The 12,812-nt window shown below is 32.1% G+C and overlaps 1 protein-coding gene across 1 annotated transcript in view; it reads right to left on the bottom strand.

Annotated features, from left to right (window-relative positions):
• The window catches only part of LOC118188648 (inactive dipeptidyl peptidase 10-like), a 1,447,514-nt gene that overhangs the window by 89,636 nt on the left and 1,345,066 nt on the right, over positions 1 to 12,812 (bottom strand). Inside the window, exon 12 of the mRNA XM_085818201.1 lies at positions 2,870 to 3,022. Coding sequence (XP_085674327.1) covers positions 2,870 to 3,022 — 153 coding nt within the window. The remainder of the gene's footprint in view (positions 1 to 2,869; positions 3,023 to 12,812) is intronic.

Genomic DNA, 12,812 nt, shown 5'->3' with positions numbered 1-12,812 from the left:
GTTGATCATAACGTTCATACAAGCTTTTGTTTTTCTTTTTCATTTGTTTTAAAGACTATGAGGTATGAACTTCTAAGCATACGTGCCAACTTTGATACAGTAAAAATCAGAAAATTTTTTAAACGAAAAAAACCTACGAAATGTATGAAGTATTTCATAAAACAAAATTACACGTATCTGAATATTTTAAAGGAATTATACAGACAAAATTTCTTACTTTAAAAATATAAAACTGAATAAACGAAGTTAATTTAACATAGTTACAATACTTTTTTGTAGGCGGGGGGGGGGAGCTTTTCATACTAAGCAAACTTTTAGCAAATAGAAGGCTCTTCTAAGATTTATTTTTTTTGTTCAAATTTCTGAATCAATATATTCAAAAATCTCTAAAATGAAAGATGGAGGCATTTTAAAAAGTGACAGAAGGAAATAAAAATGTTTTATATTAATTTTGTCTTTTTTTAAACGCAGTTTCGATATAGTACGTTTATTTAAAGTGGCATCAAAATAACGTTATTATATTTTCTAAATAAGTCGTCACGAAATTCGTAGTTGAGACAAAATATTTGTACACAAACCGATTTTAAAATCTGCAAACGCTAATCTTTGGAATATGGTAACAGGTAGTTTGGTGACATTTTGGTAAGGCGATAAAGGTTATTAGCTAGGACTTTAGCAGTGTACATGGATAAAGTCAAGAGTGTGCGCAATGCCATTTTTGTGGAATTCTGGGATTTTTTCAAGTGAAAATAGGTCGACGTGTACATGGATGATACCGTGTATGTGCAATTCTTAAAAACGCGGCAAGAAGTGGGCGATTCTGCAGTTTCTCCCAATTTCGCACCTAATCTTCGTCATGACTAAGCACTTTTGTTCCATAAAAGTTCTAGCATAAGCGTAATTCGGCTAGCAGATTGTTGGAAAAAAATGTTGAGTTAAAAAAAAAAAATGCCTTTACTTCGTGAAAACAAAATGGCGTCCAAACAGAAACTATCAGGTTGCTGGAGTAGGGTTGGTCGCCAAATTTTCTCCAAAAAATCACCAAGTTACCATAATCTAAAGATTAACCATGCAAACTATTAATACGTCATCAGATTTAGATATTCATCTTAAAAGATTCATGCCCCAAAGGAAGAAGTTGTGTAGTAAAGAATGAATTCAAAACGGTAACCAAAATATTATCTTGTAGTTTTCTGATTGCTAATTACGGCTGTAGGCAGTTCTGACTAGGAGAAATTTAATTGTGGGCACTCTATAAATATATATATATACATATTGTTGCATAAGAAACTAATTAGTAAAATGAAATTTGAATTTAACAAATACAGTATCATTATCTATATATTACACGAAGCTAATTAAAATTTTAAATTATGAAAATTAAATTGTAAACAAATAAAGTGATTAACTGTTGCTGCGAACTAATTTGCAATATTATTTAAATTCAGAAAGCATATGTAAGTTAAGTGCAAGCATCTAGTAAGGGCAAAGTCGTTACAAAATGTTTTGAAATTTCGGATAAGGATGTTTATCTTTATTTAGAAGCATTTGGAATGACAGGAGATAACTTTGTGGGGAGTTTTATGGAATTATCTTCGGTTAAGGGGCATGAGAAAGGGTAATTATCAGGAGTTCGCTGTCCATTACACTTTCTCATATAAAATGTTCATTATACTTCAAGTAGCTGAATTCTCGGCATGGGCAAAATTCACAGAGATATGCTTAATAAATATTTTCAGAGAGCGATTTACAAATTTGATAACAAATGCTATATTGGCCAAAACGAAACTATTCTTCACTAAAGGAACAAGCTGGGATTTCTAGCTACTATTTATAGTTTTCCCAAATGTCTTAAATTATATTGGTTACACGCATAAAAGAATGATTAAGTTAAATTAAATTATAAACTCATTTTGAATATCACTGCGAATTACGAACGTGGATTATTTATGGATTATTTAAATTTCAATGAATTAGAAACACGTAAAATATTTAACTAAGTGAAATTTGCATTCCTCGTGATTTGTGTAAAAATTTAGATTTTACTTTTATAAAACTATTCCATTTTCAGTATTGAAAATGTTAAGCTATTTTTCTCAACATTATTTTAAGAGCGTATTTGGAGATCAATCATTAGGATAAAAGAGCAGGTATTTGCAAAGATTCCACAAACGTTCCACGTCACCGATGCTTGGGAAAAAAGGGTATACAGAAAAATGTTTAAATTATGCAATTCAGAAAATATGAAATTCAGTTACAAAATATTTAATTCATGTACAAATCACGTGATACAAATATGTAATGTGCAAATATGTAATTCAGTTACAAAATCACAAAATCAAGTCCAGGATATTTCTCCCGCCTTTTTACCGTGCCTTCGCGGTGTAGTGGTCTGCACGCTGGGCGCGTATTCCAGAGGTCCGCGGTTCGATTCCCGACGAAGGCGTTCCTCATCTTTCAATTCTGCTGCTTCAAAAAATCCTAATGTCTCTAGTTAATGATACTTGATACTTGTTTATAATGGCTAACGGAAAATTTCATTTCAAATATGTAGCTGATGAAAGTCCATAATAACAATAGTTGCATGTACCGAATGAGCCAGTTAATGCATTCTGGAAATGTACTTGCTTGTAGGGCCATATGCTGAAACTCATAGAAAATAGTGCAGTACTGATGTAAGAACTCACGGCAGCCAGGTTTGAGCCAGGTTAAAAATCAAATAAGGAAATTTTTCTTAAAATAGAACTAAACGAAGAGGGCAAGTTATGTTTGTTAGTTTTGCCACCATCAGAGAAATTCAATACCTGTAGCATTATTAAGCATAAGCATAATACCAATGTGGTCTCATATATTAAAAGATATGTCTTACATTATTGTATGCTGCTGCAATGTGGCGATAGTGTCCATAATTTCCTTCCGCTAGAGGCAATTTAATGAACCAACTTTTACGTCCATGTCCGAATACCACAGGGTCATATAAATCCACCCAACCTTTCCGACTTGGTGGCCTTTGTTCATAAACCTACAAAATAAAAAAAATATTATTTGCTTACGTTATTTTTACGAACATATTAACCATAATGAGTACAGTGGGTAAAATCAAGGAGGTAAATCGAATTTGCAACATAATAAACCATTACTGAATCAAACGTAGTAACTTAAGAATAAAGATTAAAAAAAAAACTTAGTCTTCTGATACTCGGGACTGCCTTATAACAGACCTTTGTCAAAAAGGTGACAGCAAATGCAAAATGGTCACTATTCAAAAAGAAACCTTCACAAGGGACATAAAGATATTCACACCCTTATAAAGCTCAGCTTTTGTCTTGATGCGGGGCACTACTATGCAAATAGGATTAGCAAAGATAATGAAAATCCTACTTGCATAGTAATGTCCTGGCATAAAGAGGCTCACACTTCAAGTTTATTATTACCATGTTAGAAACTGATCTGTGTAAAGGTACGAGAACTTTTAAGCTTGCTACCCTTATTAAGGTAACAGTTCCTGTTACTATTCTTGCTTTACTAGTTACGGTTAACATGTCGGTAACCAATTACTAGCTGATTCATAGTTTTCATTTTACCTGGGGCAGGATTTTAAGACTGAAATCCTCAAACTTGCAGTTGAAATCAACGTACCAGAAAAAAATTCAAGTTAAAAGCTGGACGAAAAATTGTGGATCAGAATAAACCTGATTAATTTATTTTGTTTCAATCTAGTGGCGTTCAATTAATATTGGTTGAAAACCACCAAATCGTAAATTTTGCAGTCTCAGGACCACATGTATAAATTTATGCTAATTTCCTTTTATAACTCACTTTAAAAAGCATCGCCTTTATCGGCGATTGCAACTTAATTTAGATGTCAACGCTTCTAATTTAAGATTTGTAACGGAGGTTCCACCTCTTTAAGAAAACCAAATCTTTTCTGATAAATTTTCTTTTTCGGTAAACAACGGTAAGATTACTGATACTGAAGACTAGAATTTGGAATGCATTATAAATAAACAAAACAATGATTTGAGCTTTATCAAATTTACAAACTCGTTAAAGCTCTAATTATGCTTATAAGTTTATAATCCTTATCATAACAGTAATACTCTCAAAATTACTTCTTGAAGAATATATGACAGAACTATTAGTTAAAATATCGCGCGTAAGGTTTTTTACTTTTTGAAAATAAATCCCAATTTGCTGCCTTGTATATAATAGCTATTTAGTTCGAGGTCAGACGATGGGGACATTTTCAGTCATGGCTTGATTTGCATCCGTTCTTCACCTCCAGTGGGCTCCTTTACTAATTATAACACTTCTACACAACAAGCAGATAATTAATTAGTACAAAGAAGTCGAGTATTATTAATTAAGGGAAGTCAAGAGCTGCCCGTAAAGGTATGTTTTTGTGAAAGGATTTCTAGTTGATCAAAGTTCCCATTTACTATATTACTGATAGGGAAGGCCAATGAAAAAAGCATGCGATTGGGCAAATAAGCAACCACGCTGAAACTGTGAAACTGCTATGAACCAGGGCTGAGTAACTGAGCTTCGGATTAATGGGATCTTATCTGAAAAATGTTGTTTACTATTGCAAACTATTACAATAAAATAAAGTTTGAGGGGAAATCTAAAGGAGAACAAAACGAGCAGGATAACAGTAGTAATATCAGATAATGTTACAGTATTTTCAGGAGCTAGCGTTATCTAGAAAAATATTAAGTTTAATCATGCATAATCTGGAATGTATAAACATTTTTGAAACATCAAATAAAATTAATTAGTAAATCGCAAAAGTAAATTAAGTGTTCAACGATTAATTTATATTTCCTGTTGACTCCAAGTAATATAAACAAAACTCTATTGTTTCTGTTTTAAAATGTATTCTTCTTACTTTGAATACTAATTTAGTTTGCATAAACGAATATATTTATTTTTCAGATTAAAGATTAAACTGCTTGAAAGTGCAGGTAAATTACGTATTAATTTTACAACTGATTATAATGTGAGCTATTCTTCTTTTTTGTGATTTTTAATAAATGCAATCGAATTATCTGTGCTTTTCGGTTTACGAAAACGTCGCTCCCTATATTACAACGATTAATTCGGAATCTGTTTATAAGATTAGTGCATTTGTAAATCTTACTGTGTTTTCGGAACACGAAAGGGGATAACTCAACTGTGCCGTCGCCGGGATTTAAAACCATGGACCTTCTATCTGCTAAGTGGACGTGTGAACTGCTTAGACAATCAGCGCACACATGGTGAATGTGATAAATTCTTATATTTTCCTTTGAACGGCAGATGAGGAGAACCACGACACCCAATCGAACAAATATAGGTGGTGGCGAATTATATAATTTATCACATTATAATCTGGAAGGCCGTTTAATGACAACTAGGTTTATCGGAGCTGGAAAGAAGAAAAATTAACTGTGTTGTAGCAAAGACTCAAACCACGGATAACTTACTAGCTGGACGGGCAAATCACTCGCATAATTTATATTTTTAACCATTGCTTTGCTATGTAAAAAACCTGAATAATATATCAAAGGAAATTCCTCAGTTTCTAATTTCAACATATAATATAAAGCAGTTAAAAATACATTAATAACCATTCGTCAAAAACGTATACAATTCATTCTAGTTGCTTTTTTGATTTTTCTGTGCACTTTACTCTGATTATGAAGAAAGAACAGGATTACAGATTATATAAAAAATTAACCTGAATAAAAAGTAAGCATATCAAGTGACGTAGGAAGTAACATAAGAATAATCAGATATAACTTTAGGGAGGCTGAGATAACTAATTATCTCTCATTAATATTCAAAAGCAAACACACTGAGGCAAGGTTCAATTAATGTGTGCGGAGGAAGAAGAAATTAAGCTTGTAAAGTTACGCAAAATAATTTATAGATATTATTAGCCTTAATAGGTGTTTTGGAAAAAATTAATTTTTTCTGAAATTATTTTATTTTTTTGCAAATGTAATTAAAATTTAATATACGTAATCGTAAATATTGATCAAGGATGGGAAAATTAAAGAACGATGAAGTGATATGATGAATAAAATAAGCTCAATTATCGATCGAAATAAATTGTTTTATTAATACATTGCATACATAAGGCACATTAATAAAATGATATATGATACTATGCATATTGGTAAACTAAATAAATAATTATTTAAACTCGATGCGTTATTCCCTTTTTTGTATTTATGATATATATATATATATATATGTTGTATGATTTTAAATTCATTTAGTGCGATATTAAGTTATTGTACTACTTGCGCAATTGCTGCAAAGTAAGTTAATAATAATTTATTTACTAATTAAAATTGATTATATTATCTCCTAAGATTAATTATAGTAGAATGATCTGAAAAGAGTGAATCCATAATTAGTAAGTTCTATTTCGAAAGATGTTTTTAAGTAACTTGAATGTAAATTGTTAAAAATGTTTAATGGGGACTGGAATTAAATCATGAATAACAATTTTAAAAGGAATAAATTAAAAGCAAGAATTAAATGCAAGTAATCATTGTCATTGAACGGAAATTAGTTGACTTTTCAAGGGGAACAAACCAACTCCCGTTCAATGAACAATAATTAAGAAATAAATACGAAGGTGTTTCGTCCTCTACTCGAGCAATAAGGGATGCCAAACCGGCAATTCAAGCCAGGCCAGTAATTTTTGTGAATAGAAGGGATTTAGAACCAATGCAGAGATTTAAAGAACTTATTCCGATTAAGTATTTTAGCGAATTCAATTTTGAGTGAAAAGCAATTGCAGTAAAAGTGATACCGCTCGAGTAAGCATACCCCGACACCCTCGTGTTTATGCATTTGAGTTCAATATTATTTGTAAAAATTAAACATTGGAAATTGTCATTATGAAATATAATTCAAAGTAGTTGAAATAAACATTAGAAAATTACTAAATATAAGAAAAATAATGCAATCTTTGCTTACATGAAAATTTTCGGTGAAACAGGACTTTTCCCATGATTCACTATGAACATAGCTTAATAGCTTAACAACCTCGTGCAGAATTTTTCATAATTAGAACTGGCCGAAGAATTTAATGACAGAACAATTTTGGAAGCACTGAAATACGAATGGTGAGACGTAGATGCGTAGAAATACGAATTGCGTAGATACTTGATGCTTAGAGCGTCCATTCATTTTTGAAGAAGAAGCAGTCGAGCCGGATTAAATTCCTTTTTTATTTAAATTCTCATTTTGTGGCCACAATTCACTTGGCACTCTACTCGTGCATATTAAAGTACGTTTACAATTTTGATATTATTGCCATAGTAGAGAATATAGCAGCTCATACCAGATTGCACTAAAGCATCTGGAGAAGAGGAAAGCACAAGAAAAAGTGACGCATCATTTCATATAAAGAAGGGAGGGAGTCAAAAGTTTCAGTTTTTAGTTTTGGTTCACAATTTGGTGATTGGTCAAGAGGCATCTGTATTAAGGGTTAGGTAAGATCGCATGATTAATTTGAACGACGCAGTTTCGACTTACAGCGCTATTTTTAGGACAGATAGATGAAGTTCACAAATACTATAAAAAATAAAAGAGGTTATAGTGAATTAAATTTAGAAGTTTGATTTCATATTTTTTATCTTATATATATATATCTGAAATAAATGAAAAAATAAGTTCAAAACCTAATCCAAGTATGTGCTAAAAGCTGCAACAACTGTAGGTAATATTGTAAAATAAAAGTAAAACATTTAAATCCATTACATATTCTCCTACATACATCGCTACATATCCCAATTCTAGTCATTGTGAAAATAAATATTTGCAGGCACAATAAACATGTTAAAAAATTAAACAGCATAGCGAACAGGTCCATAGGGAAGAAATGCATAAAAAGCGCATAAAAAGGTGCAAACAAGAGTGTGGACCAAAGATGGAAAAAAATTAAATAAATAGCTTTTAAATCTTTCACCACATCGCCGTCAAGGAGTTGGTGTAATTTAAAAAGGTAAATGAATTTCTTGTATATTTTATACTTTACGTGCTGTTTGCTTGTGTGTTGTTGATTCGTTATTTTTTAGACTCAGTCTGTTTGACATGTTTTCATTTTTAACAAATGAAGGGTTTGGATATTATTTAGTGCAGTTATTTGGTATCTTCGGATACTTAGAAAATTTGGCGGTATTGTTCTTTCTATTCCAGCTTGTAAAGGTTGAACTGATAAGGACACAAACTGTATTCTTGTTATTTGAGTCGTTAAGTTTTAATATGTAAATATGAGTTATTTTCAGTTCCAAAACAGCTTGTTCCATTTACTTCTTTCGTTACACCAACCCTCTGACGAACTGGAGCGAAAGTCTATACTCCCGTTTTGGAATCTTTACATTTACTATATTTTTACATCTTTATAACTTGATGCAAGAATTACTTGATGTATAAGCGATGAAATATACTTGATGTAAAAACGATAAGCGACAACCATGTTAGCACTGCAGAAAGCGAGAGACGAAAGCATAGATTCTAGTGAGAAAGTTGGGTTAAGGTAATACCGTTAAGGCTGGGAATTTGTTTTTATTGGAAAATAAGCGTTTCAGGTAATAAATTTTAATATTATTTTTTGTTGATGAGTTGTTTAAGTATATGCGTCATGAGTGTTATGTAAGGATCATATGACTAGGATTAATCATGCAATGATGCAATTTAAAAGATTTTACTGTTATGCATACATATGATTAGCGTGTTCTTGCATTAACACTGAAGGAGCCAAAGCTGGAAATGTACAGTAATTTACCCTTATTTTGCGTTTTGGCCGGCCAAATTTAGTGCTGGCTAAATGAAACTGGCCAGAATTAGAAATTATTTTAAATTAGTTCTTAATAGTTTTTCACAAATCTGGTGTTCTACATAAACAAAGTATTGAGCTATATAACTACATTTTATCATTCGAACTTTAATCCACAAATAGAAGATTTCAGAAAACGAAATAATAAGTTATATATATATATATATTTTTCTGAGGAACTATAGTGTCAAATGTATGTTTTGGTATTAACTTTTAAACATTCCTCTTACTTAAAAAAATTTTAAAAATTTTGCAGCTCAATGCGCAACATTCTTGACCACTAAGGTCTCTCTAATTCCTGTTGTCTTGCTACTTTGTATATATATATATATATAACAAGTGACTATAATAAATTTTCAGATCCAGAAATACTACAAAAGGGATAAATAATTGATGAACTTAACATTATTAGTCCAAAGGGATTTGAATCCCGAAGGACTATTAGTTTCGTTTTGGCATTTTGCGTCGGACGGATAAATGTCGGTTCACTTTTCAAACTGTTGCCACAAAATGTTAGAGTCCTGCATTATATTTGAAGAAATTAAATAATGAAAAATCTGCATAAATGTATGTATATTTCTCGTATTGTGATAAAACAACGGTACATAGAGTCATCGAATTTTGAATAACGTAATCCTCCAATGAATATGAGCATGTGGAAGACCAAATTTGAAATTTGAAATTTGTTTTATGATCGATTTCCTATTTTTTAAAACTTTGACGAATTTTTGATTAACAAACTCAAGGATTTCAAAGCGAGCAATGGCAACGTTGTGCAGAAAAAACATTTTTATCTCCAGCACGTGAGTCTCTGTATCGGAAATTCTAAAGATATGCTCGTTTTAAAACTATTTTGCGATATTGCTGTTGCACTGGATCTTATGGTTTAAGTGCGAGGAACATGATATTTAATAAAGAAAGGTAACACACAAAATGTTAAAAAATGCCCCTTTGGACGTAATTTAAAATCTGAAACATTTCAGATTTTTTTTGTTCAGTTTTTTTAATGTCTTGTAACACCAAAAAGACGTATTTATCAATGCAACTGTTAAAAGTGAGGTTAGGTTAGGTTAATTAATTAAACCAAAGTACACGATGGCTATCGGTCTGAGGAAAATATGCCATACTGCTGGACATTCTAAAGGAATCAAGCTTATATTTGCGCATGGGAGAAACTAAGAAAAATCCGTCTAACTTTCCCGCTTGCTGGGATTTGGATTTGGTTAGAAACATCAGCGGTATCATATTTATGCGGGTGCCCATAAGCGGGAGCCCTCTCTGTGTAAAGATGATCTTAAAAATGAAATCCTTTTTTTTTTTAAGTTTGAGAGCTAAGGAATGCAATTTTTACACGTTTTAGAATACTTTGTGGTGTTGCGTGGCCCCAACTTGCCCGCAACAATAGTAGTGACTGCTATGAACTGGAATTACACAAACTCTTGAAAAGGGTTTAGCTCCCTTTTTATTCCACTTTAGAAGTTACAGATGCGTTCACTTGACGCTCACAAACTACGCCGACCCGGCGGTTAAATAAAAATCGAAAAATACAACTAAAAATGAATAAATAACAAGTCACTACCTATAAACGTGACTAAATTAACCGCGTTCTAAGATACAGCTGAGATTTCAGCAAATTTTCTTAATAAGAAGTTGAAAGATTCAACTAACTGCCGAAGTAGGCTCACAGGCCGAAACACGCGGTTCTTAAATTTCTACCTAGCAACCTTCACGCTCGTGAATCAAGAAAAGCACACCTACAAACTCGTTTCCCTTCTATTTAACTCAAATTACTTCTGCTTAAAGTTTGAATACTTTGCGCATTCTACTAAAATTTACATACTCTGGCATTGGCAATTCCAGGGGAAAGTAAGGCTTGACAGGAAAGATAGCTTAAAATAAATGTTAGTTAAAATAAATATAAACCCTACAACTTATTAATTATAATTGTTTTTTGCAGTGCAAGAATATTTTTAAAAGTAATTCTAATAAAATATTAATTATAAATAATGCTAATTCTCATGATAAAATGAAGTTTTTAATGGTTATGTAATACCTATCTTACATTACAAGTAAATGAAAGTAGAGCACAGAATTAAGTGTTCAAGAGCATGATTTGCTTATCTGTTTTATCCAATTTTTACACCTTTGAAAAACATATCTTCTTTTTTTACAAAATACCTTTTATTTATTGCATTAAACTTATTTATATATATAATAACAACGTAAACAAAAGGGAGGAAATAGTTGCGGCGCAGGAAGTCCTCCGTAAAAATTTTTAATTACGATTGTGATGATTTTAAGGTAAAATGCAGCTTTGGACAAATGTACCCTTAACTGTAGTGCATATACATTTCAGCCACCATGAACAAGCAGTTTCGTTAAAGATGATTAAAAGCAGTGTAAAGATAATTTACAACACCTAGATCTGGCTGGTAATGGCCAAATCTAGAACTGATCGGTGAAAGTTCGAAGTAACGGTAAAATATTGCTAATTATCTTGGCCATATCAGCTGGCTAATGAGAGAGGTGACTGGCCATTTCGCAAATTTACCAACTAGACTTTGAGATCTGACGGTAATATTAATAATACATTTAAATCTAAACAGAAACAATCGTTATACTCAGATCTATCTGAAAAACAACTAAAAATCCTTTAAAAAGTGCATATAGTTTTCTCAACATTTGTCTCAGCAGGCTTTGACTAAAATGTTTGGCAGTGGTGTGCAACGATGAAATCCAAACTCAAACAAAATATCAGTTTTAGATTTTTGAACATCATTATCCGTTTCGAAACAAGATTTACGGTCCGCAAACTGCAATAAATAGATGGAGGGAATCTAACGTATTGCCATGTGGTCTTCAGTGAACGGCGGACAGACTAAGATTTGAAACAATGCGAAACTGTCCCATTTCTTTCCTTATTGTTTTCCATAAAGGCACAGTTCTTTCGCACATCTGAGATAGGAATAGCTTTCTTGGCCCTCGATCGTTCGCCGTAGTCCTCCAATTGCAGCAGATGAGCTTTAATTCGAGAATTAAGGGATACGTCAAATGGTCACAGCATTTCAGTGAATTTTCCTAGTAAAATAACTGCTTCATTTTCTGCCTGCTTGATTATGTTACGGTTGGGAACAAAATCAAGGCGGATTACTTGGGAAATTATCAACAACCAACATGAACCTGTCTCGACATAGACACCGAAACCACACAGATTTCAATCTATCCATATATAATTATTTTCTCAACTGTTCTTGATTTTGAACTCTTACCAATATACCACGAGACAGTACCTCTTTTCCCGATGTGTATCGTTCCACAAATGGAATGCAACTTATACACACGTGTTTACAAACGTCCGGTATCGTTATGTCTTCACTGGCAGGTATTTTGATAACAAGTATCAGAATTTTCCAGCCAAGATTAACATCAAATTTATTAACGTAACTCTAAAAGCTTTTAATGTGTCTAAATTCGCGAGAAAACATTTTTCGAAATTTCGACTGCTTAAGTATTTTTATGAGGTACCTGTTATGAATGTTGCAAGTATATTCTGTGGAACGGATGTAACGGGTAAATAAGAGTTAAGTGTATGAAAAATGCGTGGGGGAACATGTTTTCTTTGCTGAAATAAAACATTAAATTTACTACGATATGAAGCATCTTAGAAGCAACATTTAACATCATAAATTGGCAAAACCTTTATATCAGTAAATTTTAATCTTAAAGAGCAGCAGGATTTTACTTTAATCTCAGTTCCCAGTTATCAGAAATAACATCTGGTTGACATTACCTCTTATAACGGTGTTTCTACTGTATTTAAAATAAGGAATGGTACTTCAAAATGCGCGACTTATCAGCTTTTCATTTCTTTTCGAAATGGTGACCGCCAGTCTATGATCTGATCTTGAAAGGTTAAAGTTCAAAAAGTAGACAGCTATTCGAATAAATTTGTAGAATTTCTTAATATAAACAGTAA

The sequence above is a fragment of the Stegodyphus dumicola genome, chromosome 6 (assembly GCF_044657685.1).
Source record: "Stegodyphus dumicola isolate Sdum_Otavi_A_Nest chromosome 6, ASM4465768v1".
In the NCBI taxonomy this organism is placed as follows: Eukaryota; Metazoa; Arthropoda; class Arachnida; order Araneae; family Eresidae; genus Stegodyphus; species Stegodyphus dumicola.
Note: the sequence above shows the minus strand (reverse complement) of the source record. Positions and strands in the feature narration are given on the sequence as shown.